Source organism: Dermacentor albipictus, chromosome 6 (assembly GCF_038994185.2).
Source record: "Dermacentor albipictus isolate Rhodes 1998 colony chromosome 6, USDA_Dalb.pri_finalv2, whole genome shotgun sequence".
In the NCBI taxonomy this organism is placed as follows: Eukaryota; Metazoa; Arthropoda; class Arachnida; order Ixodida; family Ixodidae; genus Dermacentor; species Dermacentor albipictus.
In genome coordinates, this window is record NC_091826.1 from 6,506,956 (window position 1) to 6,526,352 (window position 19,397).

Consider the following 19,397-nt stretch of genomic DNA (forward strand, 5'->3'; position numbering starts at 1 on the left):
TTACTAAGCAAAGCAGTATCATCAGCGAATCGCAAGTTACCAAGGTATTCTCCATTAACTTTTATTCCCAATTCTTCCCAATCCAGGTCTCTGAATACCTCCTGTAAACACGCTGTGAATAGCAGTGGAGAGATCATATCTCCCTGCCTGACACCTTTCTTTATTGGGATTTTGTTGCTTTCTTAATGGAGGACTACGGTGGCTGTGGAGCCGCTATAGATATCTTTCAGTATTTTTACATACGGCTCGTCTACACCCTGATTTCGTAATGCCATTATGACTGCTGAGGTTTTGACAGAATCAAACGCTTTCTCGTAATCAATGAAAGCTATATATAAGGGTTGGTTATATTCCGCACATTTCTCTATCACCTGATTGATAGCGTGAATATGGTCTATTGCTGGGTAGCCTTTACGGAATCCTGCCTGGTCCTTTGCTTGACAGAAGTCTAAGGTCTAAGCCTCCCACATGATTATACACAAGAAAAGCAGGAAGATACCTATAAAGAAAGGGGTCAGACAGGGAGACACAATCTCTCCAATGCTATTCACTGCGTGCTTGGAAGAAGTATTCAAGCTATTAAACTGGGAAGATGTAGGAGTAAAGATCGACGGTGAATATCTCGGCAACTTTCGGTTTGCCGATGACATTGATCTATTCAGCAACGATGCAGACAAGTTACAACAAATGATTGAGGACGTTAACAGAGAGAGTGTAAGAGTGGGATTGAAGATTAATATGCAGAAGACAAAAATAATCATGAATAGCCGGGCAAAGGAACAAGAGTTCAGGATCGCCAGTCGGCCTCTAGAGTCTGTGAAGGAGTACATTTACCTAGGTCAATTAATCACAGGGAACCCTGATGATGAGAAGGAAATTCACAGAATAAAAATGGGTTGGATCGCATACGGCATACATTGTCAGCTCCTGACTGGAAGCTTACCATTATCATTGAAAAGGAAGGTGTACAATCGGTGCAGTTTACCAGTGCTTACATACGGGGCAGAGGCTTGGAGAGTGACAAGGAAGCTTGAGAACAAGTTAAGGACTGCGCAAAGAGTGATTGAACGATGATTGCTAGGCGTAACGTTAAGAGACAGAAAGAGGGCGGTTTGGATCAGAGAGCAAATGGGTATAGCCACTATTCTAATTGACATTAAGAGAAAAAATGGAGCTGTGCTGGTCATGTAATGCGCAGGTTAGATAATCGTTGGACCATTAGGCTTGCAGAATGGGTACCAAGAGAAGGAAAATGCAATGGAGGACGACAAAAGACTAGGTGGAGCAACAAAATTGGGAAATTTGCGGACACTAGTTGGAATCGGTTGGCGCAGGACAGGGGTAATTGGAGATCGCAGTGAGAGACTTTCGTCTTGCAGTGGACATAAAACATGATGATGATGATGACGACGACGACACAAATTGACGGGTCCATGAAAGAAAGTAAAAAAAAAAGAAAGAAAGACACTGCTTTCATTTTTGCAGGTTCATGTGAGACGTCATTTAAGAAATAGGTGCAAGTCTGCATTTCAACACTTTGGGTGTGCGATGCAGCAGTTTGAAGAAGGGTATCGAACCAGAACTGAACCAAAAACTGGAAAAAAAACATTTTTGCTTGAACCGGAAGTGAACTGAAACATCAAGTCGAAAAAAAAAAGAAGTAAGTTTTCAGTTCAGGTTGGCCACCTTTTCTGGAGCTTTTCATTCATGCAGTGATTGCACTTGTGGCTCAACTATGCTATACCTCATTTGTAAATAGACACCATTTTCCCATGAATTTAAAAGTAGCAGCACCGTAAGTAAGGTTGTGTTAATGCGACAATATTTGCATTGCATCTGACACATGGACCCGCCCGGCCGTGATGAGCGCAAAGTACCTGAGACTTTGGAGCACACATACTTGTGGCTTGTCCCTAGTATGACTGGGAACAACAGGCATTGATCTCCTTGTTAGCGCCATTTAACAACAGGCCGTTTAGTGAAAAAGTGATACTGGGCCATTGAATGGACATATCAATGAAGCTAGCCATCAAGGTTTTCGTAGAATATGTAGTTAACACAAGCCTATATTCAAGGCTGTGAACAGGCCCTTCGAACACGAGCATTTATATAGCTATTGCCTGCCCCCCTCATCATTGCTCCTCAGTCCCCTATTTTTCCCTTTCCCCCTGAGCAGGGTGGAGGACTCTGTGTGTTTTCTCAATATATTCTCCTCTCTCGCTCAATGAAGCTTTGCTTCACATGAATTCCAGCATCAGTGTTGGGTCTGCAGAATAGTTTTGTAACTACATGTGGCTTGAAGATCAACAGGTGTAATTTTTCACTGCAGATTAGCAGCAGCGTTAAGTTACTGTACAAAATAAATTTATGCTGTTTTCCTGTACTCTGCAGTTATGCAAATGAACTTGAACTGGTTCGAACCAGCTTAAACAGTTAATTTTTTGCCCTGCAGTTGAACCCAAACTGAACTGTTTCGGTTCAACCGGTACGAAAAAGTTTTGTTTCGATGCATTTATGAAATAGTTAACAGATGACTTGCACGCTCATTCTAATGATATTAAATTTTGCACGCTTACCACCTAAACCTGCCTATGCTTGGTGGGTACTGGGTGCAGGTGCAACGTGGCAACCGTTGTTGCCGCCAGCAGTTGGCGTCTCCGAAAAAGCATGCTTCGAGATTACGCGTTGCTCATAACAGTATTTGTGTTGCACGGCTTATGATGTCTCCTTATAGGTAAAGGGGCAGTGGTTATCAAGGAAATAATAGTGTGAGGCTTTAGATGGTGCAAATGCAATACGCAGTTCTACCTTGTCTAAAGGCTTGCTTTTATTGTTTCTGCAGACAGGAAGCTTTCGTTTATTGTCGCTGATACACAGCACAATTTTTACATTTTATTAATGGGTACAATTGTGTCTATTCAGAAAAGACGTTATAAACAAAATATTTAATAATGTTTTCAGTTTTTTTGCAACATGACTTGGGTGAAACTGATGCATTGATGCAAAGATAATTACCAGTAGTAATTGATTAATTGTGACTGGCTCATTTTTTTTTTCATATTTTTATTCTTTATTCATCAATTACCCCGCAGCGCCCAAAGGCGTTACAGCAGGGAGGTTACAACATATGACTGTATTCATGAGCAAACTCGCCACAATAGCTCACTTATACCTGCAGCCTGTTTACAAGTGCTTTAGCATGACTTCATTATATTTCAGTGCCATGAATACAATGATCAGCTGGTGAGCGATCTCAAGGAGAAAGGTGAGTGTCCTAGTCATGTAGGATTGCAACCTGAGCATGTGTCAACTTAGATCCTTAAAGTCAATATGCATCAAGCTGGATCACAGTTTTCATCAAAAAAGGGTGCATACAAAAAAAGGAAAGAACTGCGAGTCATGATGTTGCAATGTGCAACTGTATACTGACTTAAATGATGCAAGTAATGGCTTACAAGCATAAACAATGGCAGCTTCTTGCAGCAGGTCATTGTGCCAGGCATGACTGCCGATAGAGCAGCCCTATAGTTGCCATGGCAACTTTCAGGCGCAGATGACCACACTGAGGCTGGTCACAGAAGGGCTGCTGACCACTACGAAGTCAGACACCATGGAAGTCAGCAACTTTCAGGCGCAGATGACCACACTGAGGCTGGTGACAGAAGGGCTGCTGACCACTACGAAGTCAGACACCATGGAAGTCGTGCTCAAGAGGCACCATTGATGGTTTAAATTTGAGATGAAGGACCGCATGACCGTAAGGAAAGCAAATCTCACACCTGCACTATTCCCTTTACTAAGTACGGATTTACAAAAGAGAGAAGCCACTGCACACATCATCATGACACAACAACAGTGTCATGTTTATGGAAAGAGATGCCAAAGTTATTTTCGTCAGTTCTAGTGAATTCACTGCTCTTTTGGAGTGACTTTTTTTAATGTTAGCATCATTTTATCCACTGCTGCTCTTCTCACCCATTTTAACATCAGAAACCATGTCAAAATTCTGTGCTCCTAGATATGTGCTTTGCAAACATAAGGGTTTAATGCATGCAAAAAATGCTTGCAAGCTTGCCAGGGGCTGTATTTTTGGCTGGTCGCTTTCAAAGATACTGTTCTATGTTCATGATGGCCATTCCATCTGCGGGCTCTGCCAGTGATCACCCACTAAAAGCAATACTCCTGAAAGTGATGAATCGATGATACCATTCCTGGTTATTTTGTAAAATAAAACCAATAAAAGAGGCACCATAAATAAGAAGCCATTCAACAAGAGGTAACTGTCCAAATTCAACAAGCATTACATATTTCACAACCTTTACAAGAGCATTTCTTGCTTAGATTCAAGGCTTACAGACACAGAAAATAAGATTTAGAAGTTATGCTTTCTTCTTCCTCCATTAATGTAAACATTAAAAATTAACTTCCTGCCGTTTTCTATGAAACCAAACTACAAAAATAATGTGCTTTGAAAACAGATTATTGTCCCAAAGTTTATAGTTTGAAAACTTGGAATGCACTAAAGCTGAAGTTACTGTGTTATATAGTCGAACCCATTTATAACGATCTATTGCTTATAATGGCTGCACTTCAGTGTACATACAATTTTCCAAACCCCCTGTGGAAACTGCTTCCAGATATATTGAACGCTTTTTAAATCACCGCACTACTATTACGAATGCTTTGAACTAGGCCACAATCAAGAGAGGGCACACACTAAGTGCCATAACAGGGAGGAAGCGCGACCAAAACTGGGCGCACGGCAGCATGCGCCCCCCTCCAGTCCAACAGCAACAGCGTCCAACAGATGAGCGAGCGACACCCTTGCGTGGACATCGCCCCGGTGGAATACTAGATGCCATGACGGCATCACTCTCGTTTTTTCGCAATTGTCCGTGCGGCACCATGTTCATTATGCCTGTTTTGGAATGACCATCTACGTCTTTCCACCATGAGAGCAGCTGCTCAAGCTTTCCTGTCGACGTGGCCCAAGTCAGCAAGAATGCTGTACCACGCAATGTTGCAGAGGATCAGCGATTGCTGCGCCATTATTAATTAATTCACGGTTCGGCAGCACATCATTTACGCATTGCTGTTTGCTGATAACGGTCCGTGGTGACATTTTACCTTTTGAGCATAGCGAAAGATGAAAACGAACGCAGAGCGCAACGTGAGAAGAAAAGCTTAGTGCCGCGCAAGACTTGCGACTACTGCCACGAGATGGCGCCAGAGGAGTGCGCCGTCGATGCAGTCGTCTGTTCACCAATGACATGCAGCATGCAGCACTGCATGAGTGGACATCTGTCTACCTGTCAGCAGCGGCTGCTGTGAATCTGCCCATGCCCCACGTGCCACCCATGTGCTGCCTGTTGCAATCTCCCGATAAGCGAGGCAGTCGCGTCCCACTTCGCTCCGTTTGCAATGTGCCGCAAAAGACAGATTGTCTGCACCAGCCAATATATGGAGAAATGAAAACAAGTATAGAGCTGCGCTCAAATTTTGCCTTAGGGAGTATTGTAATTGTGGGTGAATTTTCTTTGCCTGATGCGACATAGACAACATAATTTTACGGTTCTTGTGTGGCTGACACGCAGTCGTAATGCCGAGACCATGATGTCCGAGACCTTCGCAGAATGGCGGCATGTCGCAGTAGTTTCTGAAGTTTATGCTTTCAGCCAACTAGAATGCTTCGCTCTCGTGTGCAGAATAGTCATGTCCTGCTGGCAGTAAAATATATCACAAGCTCTCAAATAAAAAATTGGTGCTGCGCTTGCAGTTTCGAAATGACAGGTGATCGAAACTGGGCGCCGTTTTGAAAGAGCTACATAGTGGCGGCACATTTCATTCATTAAATGTACGTTTCTGGTGGAAATGTGCAGCTAGGTGCAGGAACGCACTGGGAAGAAAAACGACACTGAAAATCTGGTTTTCAGATCAAAGTGTTGTCCAATTGTAACTGCTGATGCCAGCTTCAGTGCAGTTAATTTTTGAGCATTTTTAAAGGCAAGTCCATATATATATAATGAGCTACTGATCTAACGGCCACTTTTTGTGGAACTATCGAGTTCGTTATAAATGGGTTCGGCTGTGCATCACTTCTCTTAAAAGTAGATGTCTGAAGTAAGACCAGTTAGAACAAACATTTTGCTATAGATTAAATGCCTTATTCACAATAGAAAGAAAACGGTGTGTCTAGTTCCTCATTATTTTGCACATTGTATTGGTAATTTTGTTAGCAGAAGTAAAGCTAAGCCCAGCATTTATCAAAACAGAAGGCAGCACATATCAGGCCAAATTGTGTAGCATTATGTAGCATTCAAGTGTGCAGCATTATGTAAAATTGACCATCTTTTTTCTTACCTTCTTAAAGAGACACTAAAGGCAAATAGCAAGTCAAGCTAAAGGGATGCTTTAGTACTCGAGAGTCTCTAAAGCATCAATATTATTGCACCCGGAACCTTAGTAATTGAGAAATTGAGATAAATGCAGGACACGATTAGACTCCCCCAGGACATTCAAGTACTTGCCTGATGACAAAGGCACTCCTCATTTATAATCTGTCACTAGTACTCAACCACTTGTTATTAAAACATCATTGTATTGCATTATAAGATGAAAGAAAATGCTACTTGTCCAGTTCTAATTCATTTTTATAAAGATGAACTAATTGTATTTACCCTTGACAACGAATGCGGGCAGGCTAAATGTTTAGTTTTCACTCAACTCTGCGCTGCCGTGCTTTCGCGTTTCAGTAGCTTCAATATTGTGTAGTGCTGCACTGGTTTCGCTGGCTCAGAAAACTCGCACAAACTGCAAGTAGCAGAGAATACAATGTTCATGTGATGTCGCGGGATGCCCGAACTGTCCATGCCGCTTGACCAAAAGCAGCTGCAGCGGTGAATCCATCTCTCTGTCATGCATTTGCATTTCGTGCAAAAAACTATACCGCTGTCTGTCAGGCGCCGTTCAGATGAAATTTTCTCATAAACTAAGTCTTTTCTTGGCATGGAACAAGCATTACAACATCTCTGGAGTTATATTTAAACCGTCCACGTCGACTTAGTATTTGCCTTTAGTGTTCCTTTAAGAACAGTTTGTGAAATTAATCATATTACAATCGGATTACATACTGTAGTTAGATTTGTACTACACAGTTTAAAACACAAGATGCATAAAACTTCATCAACAAGCAGCAATTATGTGTGTGCATCACCTATTCCAGTTCGGACCAAGATTGGTCCCTTCGCCACGCCCGAGTACATTCACCATGCCCAGGCACTGCCCAAGACCCGGTCGGGGAAGATCATGCGTCGCGTGCTGCGTCAAGTTGCCCGGAATAACCGTAATTTCGGGGATCTCAGCACCCTGGCAGATGAAAGCGTCGTGGAAGCCCTCTTTAAGACAAGGCCGCCCATAGCCTAGACCAGCTTACCTTGGCTTACGTTGTAGTAAGAGTGTGCAGTGATCCAGAATGCAAACTAATGGTCAGACCAGAAGCCCATTCCCCTTTGTGCCACGGCTCACGATTACAGTGGTAAAAGATACTTGAGCTATTTTTCACTTGATCCTAACTTGTAAGCAATAGCGCAAGGCTTGGTTTAGCAACTGATACCTGTTAAAATGGACAACAGCTAAGTTATTGTGGAAAGCTAACGCAATACATTATGCAGTGTGAGTTGCTGTCCATTGAGGAATGCTTGAATGGTACAGGTGCACACACGTCTGCCGTCACGGGAAAGCTACTCATGAAAAAGTTGGGTTGCTGTTGACGCTAGCAGTTCTCCCAAGTGGCACACTAGGTGCTGGCTACCATTGTGTGCGGTGCCCAAATTGTCTTAGACTGATGTACTGCAAACACTGCTACAATGCACAGTGAAAACAATTGCAATGCAGGGGCACTTGTTTCTACATATGGCCCAACTTTTACTAGTGATGCCAGCCACAGCCAAGGAGTGTTGTCATCCAGGCAAAAGGATTGGGCTGACTCGCCACATCATGTTCGACAGGCTAGCTTGCATTCTGGGTCACTTGAAAGCTGCTGCATGGAATGTGGTGCAGAGTCAGATGAAGGGGACATTTTGCCAGATATATGCACAGTGCATTTATCTAGCTGAGAATCTACTTAAGCTTACAACTGCTGTTGTTTAGTGATACACCTTTACGTGTTACATTGGCAGGAGGTCATGCACCTTTATCACTGTTTTATTCTCAGGCACACTGTTTTTTTTTTTGCATTTCTTTTGTATCCTTAGGACTGGCATGACCTCAAGCAGGTGATCTCTTGCCCACGTCAGGGTTGTGGTTTAGCGAAGAACTTTGAAGTTTTAAGGATGTTGTTGCTTCTTCAGAGTTTACTGTTGCCCGGTGCAATATTTGTGAAAGACAAACAAACTCTTTCAAGCTGTATGTGATCGTACACACTAGTCATTGAAACAGTGGCATGTGAAGATTCTTTGTGACCAGATTCCTAGTCCCGTGTGTTGCCTGAAAAAGCTCCGTTCATGTTGTCACCATGCTCCCAATCATTGTTTGGCTGAATGGCCTGAAACACTTTCATTTCCTCTCATTCTGAAACTCGTACATGACAGCATAGAAAGGTAGTCTGTCAGCAATTTCAACTGGCATCAGTCACCGACTGGATTGTGGACCAGAAAAAAGTATTTGTTTAGTTGCTTTTCAGCAGTCACACAGCCCCATCCTTTTGTCAGCCATTGTTCTTCTTCCTCACCATGTGTCAACCCCATTACACATGTAAGGCCAAGAATTGCATTTGAGTGGGCATTGTGATGGCACTTTGCACACTGATGGTGCTCTACAAGGACAATCAAATGCTTTTGCCATTCCAGGAACACAGACATGCAACTACAACTGTGCAGAGTTCGTGATAGAGAAGGTGCTTGTGGATACTCTACCTCTAGCAGCCCCAAGCACAGAGGCTGGAAATATCACTGAAGCCTGTCTTCAGATACGATTTTCAGGGTTTAATCGGTGCATTGGTCCAGAGAGCCATTATCGAGAAACTGTGCAGTATAGTCACCTCCTTTCCTAGTGGCATCTCTGTGTTCCATGGAGCCTTTTGAATGCCTCAACTGCATCAGACAATCAGTCTAGGCTGTTAAGCTTTTCTTGTTCGCAGTGCTCAAGCTTGTTGCATAGTTGTGTAGAGTGTATCCAGCCACCCACCCGCACAGGTTGGTCTGGCATGTAGTGGAGTCGCCATGTTTTTGTGAAAGGTCACGCTGTAACCATAGGACAGCTCCGCAGAGTGTACTGCAGCTGCAGATCCCTCCCATGCAGCACTGTGTCAAATTAACTCAACTGTTCTGCGTGCAGCATGCTTACAATGCTTTTAACGCTATGGCAGCCAGACACATTCCAGTCATTCAAGTGCAGTCTGCACTACGGAGACAAAGTTTTCAGCAAAAATCTTGCAGCCATTTTCTTAAACTGTGCTTTTTAATATAGTTCATGTGTATACGTTGCATCATAGACCTTTTCATGAGAAGCTTGATATGGTTGGTGCCATATGTAAAGCTGGACTGTGGCATGCAGCTGCTGGCTGCTCTAGAATAGGCCAAAGGGAGCAGGTGCTAAAGGCTCCCACATGTGAGTGTTACAGTCCAACAAGCAGGTGTCTTATAAAAAGGTGAACATCTTATGGTATCTTTGGCTTGTCGTATTGGAGCGCTCTAGACTGATTTTGCGGCCAGCAATTATCTTTGTTTGCCCAAAAGAGAGAGAGCAGCTTGCATTTGGCTGGTTCTTTTTTATTTTTCTCCCACGTAGAGCGATCTCAGGCACTCTGAGCCCTGTCGTCGAAGCAGTCGTCGAGGCTACAATTGTATCCCGTCATGTGATCAAAACACAGTGTCGTAGCATTGTTGTTGCTTACGATGCTCCACTGACCAAAGGCCGCTCAATGGATGCTGACATCTCAACAAACAGTGCTCGTCCCATCAGCGCATACACTGTTCTTCTTGGCAGTGTCGAAAGCTTTGGCTAGGCTTCCACACAAAATCAGATTTTTGTGGTAGTCACGTGGTTGCACCTCTGCCATTTCCTCCTCTGACGGTGAGTCGCACTTTCGTGCGCTTGTCCTCCGGCTCTGAGTTCAAGGAACGCCGGATCTGTCTGACTCTGAATCGGAGAACGGAAGCATCTAGCTGAAGACACCATTGGTAGTAATCCTGGAACTGATATTTGAAGCACTCCGTGCACACTTGAATTTCAGGGTGCATGAGGCTGCGAGGGAACCTGCTTCATTCTTCACTCCCGCAGCTTAGGCAAGCTTTGCTGGCAATACTGTGCAAAAGTGAATTTTCACACATACATGCAAAGCACACTGTTATGGCCATCTGTATATTGCTTGCCATCTGTAGCATGGGGATCAAGATCTGTGGTCTTAAAGAAACTTCATGGTCAACACATCAAAGTGCACATTGCACACGGCCAGTTGTATTTGGTGAATTGATGCATCACAATGCATTGTTTACAGCTTTGACTGCTCGCTGAGTGGAGGCAGTGTGCTGTGGAGTGATCAACAGTGCAGTGAATGTTGTTACTTTGCAGCTTGTTTGTTATGCATACAATGCATGGCCCTGTAGGCAAAAGTGCAATAAATGTTCCAGCAAGCTATGTGCCTCGTTCATTCACACTAAAGCACACTACTCAAATTAGTGTCATTGATAAAGATCCTAACTCGCTTTTAAAATGAATTTTTATATTTGTTTTAGGTATTTTTGTTAAGTGCGCAGTGTTTCACCGAAGTACAGGTGTTAATGTTTATTTATTTATTTGGTACCTGCATCGCTGATAAGCATTTACAGCAGGAAGAGCACTCGCATTCGCAATTTACAAGAAATGATGCACTTGATGCATGAAAAAAGTCGCAACTTGAAACATTAACATGCGGCGACAAAGCATTCCATTCACAAACTGTTCCCAAAAAATTAATAGCGGGGTACATCACCTTTAAAAGGAAGTTCATAAAGTTTTAACTCGTGGTCTCTTCACTTCGAGACAGAATGGTGGCTTCAGATATTTTGTTTTGATATACCAGTCTGAGAATAATAGATACTGTGAAGAAATTTTAATCTCAAATTTTTTCTTTTGAGAGGTAAGGTCTGGCTACTGAAGCTTGCTTTTGCTCTCTGACATACTGAGTGACCTGTTGTGATTTCCGAGGATGGAACAGACTGCCATATTCAGAATTTCTTTCCAGTTTATCAACAAGATCTTGAGTGCATGGGTGCCAGCATACACTCGTATTCAAGTACCGTGCGGATGCGAGTAAAATATAAAAGTTCCTTGAGATGTTTGGGAAAATGGCTGAAATTTCTTCTTGACAAACCTAGGAAACCAGCAGCTTTCTTGACAATGTAACTTATGTGCTTCGATTACCTCGGGTCAGCAGTAAGGTACACGCCCAAGTATTTAAAATTCTGCGCTCTGCTCACAGACATGGTTAATAGCGTATAAGACGGGTAAGAGCGCTTCCTCGAAAGATGACGTGTACACATTTTTTAGCACTCAAAGTCGTGCCCCAATTGGCACACCACACGAATATCTTATCTAAGTCGTCTTGTAGGCTTTGCATGTCGGGTGATCTGTGACTGTAATCACGCAGTCTGCGAACATTCTGAGTGAAGACATGGCACATTGTCATTAATATCATTTACATTTAACAAAAAAAGAAGTGGCCCCAGAACAGAACCCTGAGGGACGCCAGAGGACCATAGCTCGATGAGCGACCACCAACTACTCACTGCTGTCGCAGGGACGGGTACTCAGAAATTCAGAAGATGATCCTTTCATTCAAAGTGTAGCTGCGTAATTTAGAAACAAGATGATCATGTGCGACATCAAATGCCATCTGGAAATCCAGAAATATACAACCAATAACCTTTTGTTTATCAATAGCTACTGCTAGGTCATATGTAAATTCGACCAACTGTGTACAACACGCCGGACCTTGACGAAATTCGTGCTGTGTGGGATTAATGAATTGTGGGGTTTTACGTGCCAAAACCACTTTCTGATTATGAGGCAGGCCGTAGTGGGGGACTCTGGAAATTTGGTCCATCTGGGGTTCTTTAATGTGCACCTAAATCTAACTACACGGGTGTTTTCGCATTCCGCCTCTATTGAAATGCGACCGCTGTGGCCGGGATTCGATCCCGCAACCTCGTGCTCAGCAGCCCAACACCAAAGCCACTAAGCAACCATGGCGGGTCTGTGCAGGGTTAAGTAAATTGTATTTAGCATGATGCGACATGATGCAACTGTAGATTACATGCTCCGTTGTCTTGCTAGCTATACTTGTTAGAGACACTAGCCTATAATTTTCTACCAAATTTGTCAGCCCATGAGTGGTCCGTGTGATCAAAGAATGGCATGTTTGAAGGCATAAACGAGAAGAAAGGGCGTTAACCGAGGGGCATATTTTTTATTAGTCATATCATAAGAAGCCATTAAACATTCACACCAAGGACAACATAGGGAAAATTACTTGTGCTTAATGAATGAAACGAAGCAACGATAATGGAAATGAAAATGGATGAAAATACAACTTGCTGCAGGTGGGGAACGATCCCACAACCTTCGCATATCGCGTGCGATGCTCTAACAATTGAGCTACCACGGCACCGTTTCCCCATCCACTTTCTTAGGTATTTGTTTCCTAGTAGAACCCTGATTACTTAACGAGGGTTTCAAATCTGGCAACGTCGATGCCTTCAGGTAGCATGTGTGGGTTTATTGACCGGTTGCCTGCTCCCAAAAAGATCTCTTTCCCGTGACGCCTGCGGCAGAAAGGATGTTCCACTTCCGCCGCCAAGGTTTGCGAGTGGTGGCGCTGGCTAACACTCCCAGGATTCTACTAGGAATACCCAAGAAAGTGGATGGGGAAATGGCGCTGCAGTAGCTCAATCGGTAGAGCATCGCACGTGAAATGCAAAGGTTGTGGGATAGTTCCCCACCTGCAGTAAGTTGTTTTTTCATCCACTTTCATTTCCATTAATGTATCATTTCTTTATTTCATTCATTAAGCACAACTAATTTCCCCTGTGTTGTCCTTGGTGTCATTGTTTGTTAGCTTCTTATGTGCAAAGGCATGTGTGATCACAGAATGGCATGCTTCTCAATGCAGCTAAGCTTTGATGGACCTATTGTACCACTACCGTTGTTCTTTAAAAAAAATGACACTTTAGATGTACCAGAGAGCTCAATACCTGTATTTGTTTCTCTACTGCAGTAATAGCTGCATTCACATGAATACGACAATGGCACATGCACTGCGTTTCCTGCAGGTTGCGTGCATGTAAAAGGCAGCGCATCTGCTAAGAAGTCTACTAATGCAGTGCTAGCTTTGCTCTGCATTGCAAATGGTAGCTGTGACATTGAGAGGATGTTACCCAACTATGTTACATTCAAAAAAGGGTGGCTGAATCGTCTAGTTGGTCTTTCATTAATTTTGTTCCAAGAAACAGTATAACAGCCTGACAGGTCTAGGATGGACACAGAAATGCTCAAAATGGTTATGGTAATAGTATGTCAACACTGGCTTGTAAAATACGGGAAAATATTGCACCTCCTGCAAAGCATGCCCGTGTGCACTACTTTCCGTGACTTTTGTTTCCTTCCTCAAAAAAAAAAAAAAAATCGGAGAACAAAGTAAAATGGTTCGCCAAACACCTCTCTATTTGTTTTTGTTAATGTGGTTTCCTTTAAATGTTACTCATCTGCCTGACAATAGGTATGTGTTTGTGACGTGATTTGCGGCAATGGCTCCACCCTAAAGTATAAAAACTATATGCTTAAACCATGCTAATGCAGATAGGAACTCTTATCTTTTTTTGCGGGACAGACAAAAACAATCATCAGCCCTTCCACTCTGTGAAAAAGGATGAGTGGCAAAGCTGTGGCGTGTTTTACCTCAATCAACGCATCTATTTATATATAGGTATTATTATTATTATAATTAGGTCTTCAGGTAATTATAACGTAACCACAACACACAATGCCCACTGATCGTAACCGTGTGTATAGGACACGAGGGGGGGGGGCGTTAAACTGATCCTCAAAATAAGCGGTGACCGAAGCACAGTCAAAGGAGTGCACAAAACAAAACATGTTTGCTTGTAATTTGCAACTGAGCATACTTCTTAGTTAATTAGCTGAATGAAACTTGGAAGGACTAGGGTTTTATTCTAGCGAACCAACATGGGGCTGTCCATTTCCCTCCCGTAGAAGCCCACGTATTGACAGCAGACGGGAATTCCACAATATTTATAACTTCACTGTGAACTATGCAATTAGGAAAAGTAGGTGGAAATTGGCTTAATGTTAGAGTTGTCATAGTGGATAATTGTCATATAATTTGTTTCGGGATAGTTTTGATAAAACAAGAGTTGCAGCTGTTTTCTGTAATCATACTCCTTCCGTAGGCAGTCATGTATTACAGCAGACGGGAGTTCTGTAACATTTAAAAGTTCACTGTGAACTAATTATGATGACAAGTAAATGAAACTCGGCATAATGATAAGAGTTATCTTGGCAGCCAATTTTGGTATGATTTCTTCCAAGATACTTATATAATATTGAGAGCTACAGAGCATTCATGAAAACTGGAAAGGAAAATTTTTTTGTGTCAATGCGACGTGTAGATTACCGAACATCGACACTTCCCACAGGGTAGCTATATACAGCTTCTCTGTAAAATGGGAACAATTTATAGCCTGAACTACTAGAAAGCACATACATGTCAGTTATTCGATTACCAATTTATATAATGTACTCTTTTTAGGTGCTTCATGCGAAAGCACTTTGAATGGGCGAGACAAGAACGAGCGACACCATTGATTATCATTGGTGACGATGTCGACATCGCGATACCTGACAAGGACTGGTTCCTGTCATTAGTCAGGAACAACTTCGAACACGCATGCTACAAGGACCCCAACCAACCAACCATGGTGTACAGTCATGTTTGGATTCGGTCTTGGCCATGAATGTAGCGAAAGTAGTCATGGAACGCATCACAGTGTACCACAGCAACGACATAACGTTTCTCACTACCATCACTCTAAAGCAATCAAGCATTGCATACCCCCCCCACCCCCCTCAGCAGCTGCAATGGTTTTCAAGAGCTTCGCTGGACATTCACTTTCACAAGGCTGGGATGGCGAGTCAATTTTTTAGTATATACGACGCGGGGCATTTGGTGCAGGTAATCTTGTACACAATGCTCTGTGCCTTTTCTGTAGGAACGTGGTCTCGTTTTTTTTTTTTAAGAAATTTTAGCTAGGGTTTTCCTTCTTTTCAATTCAGTTGTCTCCAACCAGGCAGATATCTTCTGAATGTTTACATGAATATATTATCGCTGAATGCAGAAGCTTGCTCCCATGATTCATGTATTTTATTTGTAACGACACAGACATCACAAACTGCTCACCAAGAGGTTAATGCAACGAATTATCAAGGTTGTTCTAAAATGCACACCACAGTCAAGGTGTTATTAATCTACTGCGACTGCAAACAAAAATCGCCAGTGGACATAGTAGAAGCACTGAATGTTTAACCACTTCAGACACCAATAAATTCTACACTTTCAAAATTTTGATTCACTAAATTTCATGCATCTTCAGAATCGTTGAAGTGTGGAGCTGTGGAACGAATTAAGAATTTTCAAGTCGTCTGTGAGTTCCATCAATTTCACAGATCATGGACTGCATGAGCGATAGCATTCCTGCAGGAAAGAGAATTATTTCCTGCTTAGCATGTACTTATAGAGTAACTATGCAGCAACCTGATAAACATACCCTTTGTAAAGTGAAAAACAGTGAAAGAAGCGAACCTGCAACATAACGATATACTCGCACAAGGAGTGAACACCGAGCTGTCTACTTTCAAACACCTTTTTTATTAAACACTTTATGCATAATTAAACTTGCAGCATATCTCCAGTCAAAAGTGTTTCAAGATGTATGTGTCATGTTTTAGATATCATTATTTTCATCAGCATTCTTGAAGCACTATCTTGGCATACCCCGTTGTGCACACAGTGCCTGAAGGGGCTAACGTGCACTGAATGGGTGCATCTATGGATTGTACTCAGCGTGTTGTGTGAAATGACAATTGAAATTCTAGGTCCCATGATGCTGGTTTACGAAGTGAGCTGCCATCAAGGCATGGTCTAAAGTGCGAAAAGTTGCAGCACAAGAATTGTTTACCGCCACTCTCTGGCATCTCCTTCTGCCAGCCTTAGTGGCAACAAACTGGTTCCAAGCAGCATCCAATTAACACAAAATGTTGCATCAGTAGTAGCAAAAAGGCCACTTTTGCTTGCACTGCTGAGCCAGTTTACTAAATTATTTGAGCTTTGTGCCCAAAATGATCATGACCATCATGATCATGGCTGGTTGGTGTGGCTCCATAATGCGCACAGAGCACAAAGCACGAAGAACTAGGAGACATTGTTTTAGAATTTTCATTTTCCATACTAAACCTTTAGTGGCGAGTCAGTGTCAGTGTTTGTCATCCTCTGATTACTGTCCATATTTTTTATGCTGTTTGTTTGCATTATGCCCAAAATGATGACTGTACAAGAATGGTTACATACTATAATGGCACGTTTGTACACCCAATGAGAAGGAAGACAAGGACGTTTTTGGTCTGGCAACCTCACCCCATCCAGTGCTTTAGTGTCGAGCCCTCTAAATAAACATCTCCCACCTTGTAACAATATAATCAACCAGTACAGTCACGATTATGCAGCCTTCTTAAACACTTCTCATCCTCGCCATCAAGTTCACTGCAAGTCCCCCCCCCCCCCAACCTCTCATTGTAGTCTCTAGTTGCCATGGGCACACTCTGTGGCGGCTAATTTTCTGGCCACTCCCTACCTCAGCCGCCATCGACTGCATTTCGCTTCCCCTGGCACTAGCTACTCCAGTGGGCCATGGTAATGCCGTCGCTTTCCAAGGGCCGGCTATTAGCTGAAAGTACATACAAGTTTGTTCTGGACATCACTACGCTTTAAATGGCAGCGCAGGAGAATACAGACATTTCATTTCTGCGGATCCGCAGCGCCACATGCTATTACACCCTGGTCGATGGGTTCGCTGACGCACAACGCGAGTTCACGTCGCACATGAGTAGTGGGCCGAAGCGTCACCGACTGTCGGTAGAAGAGTCGCTGGAGCAGCTGCTGCTGCCTTTTTCCTTCTTCTTGTGGCGAAACTCCTTGTCGTCCCGGGAGGAGTGCTTGCTCTTCTTGCGGTCGCTCTTTTTGCTCTTGCGGCAGCTGTCGCGCCCCTTGCGTTGCCCGTCGCGGTCCTCGCCGCTGCTTCTCCGACGGGGTGACCGCGACCGATGGTGGCGCTTCTTTTTTTTCTTCTTTTTCGCCTTCTCGTGCGAAGACGAGGACCGGTGACGTTGTCGGCTGGCACCGGCGTCGGACGACGATGGCGCGGTTGCTGCGGCGGCAGCCGCCCGCGCCAAGTTAAGCTGCGTCAACGGCGACACGAACTGCTCGTCGTCGCTGTCCTCCTCCGAGCTCGTACTGCTCACGTCCAGCACGATGTCTTTGTTTGGGTTCACCTTGAGGAAGTTGCGGCACTGGTACGTGAAGTGGCCCGGGTAGCCGCACTTCTTGCACGCCGGCCGTACGGTGTCCGACGGCTGGTTCGTGAGCCGGGCCATCACTTCGCGAAGTGTGTTCTCCATAGTCGGGCGGGCTTAGCCGCAGACGGCACCACAGCTTATGATTACGAAGACTTGTTGCGCACTGCACCGGCTTCTCGATCAGCCGTTCACCACTCAGGGATCACGCTAGTACTACTGCTGCTACTGCTGCCGCAGCGGTGATCGCACAGAAAGCGTACCAAGCGTAGTTCGTGTGCGCGGCTTGACGATCACGTAATGTAACAGCAGCACAAATTCTAACAAAACGACTAAAAACGTTTAGCTACAGACCAAGCGTTTTACGCAATGGTTGAACCACAGAACACGTGGTTGAACGTTTACGTCCGATTCACCAGCACCACATAGAATAAAGAAAGTGCTAATTCAAAGTACTCATGCTACTCCTGCGTCCCTATGCATCAGGCAACACGCGGCAGCATGCGCTGCTGCTTCACCAACGCAGCCAAGGCCTCTCAGAATGGCAGAATGGATGGATGGAAGGTAGGAGCTACGGAGCGTCCCCTTTGAAACGCGGTGATGGCAGTTGCCACCATGCTCAGCTTTTTATTTTTGTTTAACTGTGTTGTTGGTTATTGAAATTCACCATTTTCTTTAAATACGTCTTCCTACACTTCTAACCTTATGTCACCTCTCTGCTTTTGAACCACCAAAACAGCCTTCTCTGAAACGCTGCTTTTTACAGCTGTCGGCAGGCGGCGACATAAGTATATGCGGCGCCGCCGCGGCAGCAGCTCATGTAAATTTGCACTTTTTTCTTAAAAAACAAGCAAGTAATTGTGTCAAGTGTTATACTAAACGAATTTGACGCCGAAATGCGATGACCCTGAAAATTTTTGAGCAAGAACAGTGCAGCGGTGAGCGCAAAGCCTTTCTTCGATCTCCCTGTCTAAATACATGAAAATGGAGAATTCGTTTTTCTCAGCAACCACTGCACCAAACTTCACAAGGTTTGTTGCAGTTAAAAGAAAAACCTAAAATATAGTGACCGTCGGTTTCGAATTTCGATTTACGTCGTAAATATTTTACTAAAAATATGCGAAATTCGCAAATTTTCAGAAAACGAAACTATCAAGTTTACAACTCTATCTGTATCTCAGCAATGAAGAATGATATCACAATTCTGACATGCGAGTTGCATGTCATAGTACATCTAAAGCGTACAAAACTGATATGTTACACATGGATCTAAACAATTATGTCATGTGTAGATACAGGCTTTGCAAAACCCTTGTACACAACGTAACAAGTTCATGTAATGTATAAATTGACATACAGAATTTGTCCGCTTTGAGTGATCTAATAAATCTAAATTTAGATAAATAATCTAAACAATGGATGCCGTTACACAGAACGGCAATATCCGTTCTTGACGGAGAGCTATTAATTTGTAAACTTCGTGCTTCTTTTCTTTTTCAAACTTTCGAATTGTTGAAAATTCTTTAAATAAAAGTAACGCCCTAAATCGAAATTCCGCTTCCAGCAGTCACTAGAATTTAACTTTCTCTCTCAAATGCAGCAAATTTAATTAAAATCGCTCCAATGGTTACCTCAGGGAAACGTTTTCGCGTTTTACATGTATTTGAATTAATTCTAGGCCGCATCGGAGTTGGGCCCGAGCTTAAATTTGGGAGTAAACCAACTGAAGTTTGGGGTCACGACCTACTGTATAAAGGGTCGTGACCCTTATACAGTAG

At 43.4% G+C, this 19,397-nt stretch overlaps 2 protein-coding genes across 2 annotated transcripts in view; one reads left to right on the top strand and one right to left on the bottom strand.

Annotated features, from left to right (window-relative positions):
- The window catches only part of LOC135901422 (acetyl-coenzyme A synthetase-like), a 54,986-nt gene extending 44,351 nt beyond the window's left edge, over window positions 1-10,635 (top strand). Inside the window, exons 14-15 of the mRNA XM_065431206.2 lie at window positions 3,220-3,265; window positions 7,223-10,635. Coding sequence (XP_065287278.1) covers window positions 3,220-3,265; window positions 7,223-7,422 — 246 coding nt within the window. The 3' untranslated portion in view covers window positions 7,423-10,635. The remainder of the gene's footprint in view (window positions 1-3,219; window positions 3,266-7,222) is intronic.
- Window positions 10,636-17,011: 6,376 nt separating this feature from the next.
- On the bottom strand, window positions 17,012-18,214 carry LOC135901421 (protein SREK1IP1). The gene has a single exon (XM_065431205.2). The coding sequence runs from the start codon at window positions 17,722-17,724 to the stop codon at window positions 17,170-17,172; it is 555 nt and encodes a 184-aa protein (XP_065287277.1). The 5' UTR covers window positions 17,725-18,214; the 3' UTR covers window positions 17,012-17,169.
- Between the last annotated feature and the right edge of the window lie 1,183 nt (window positions 18,215-19,397).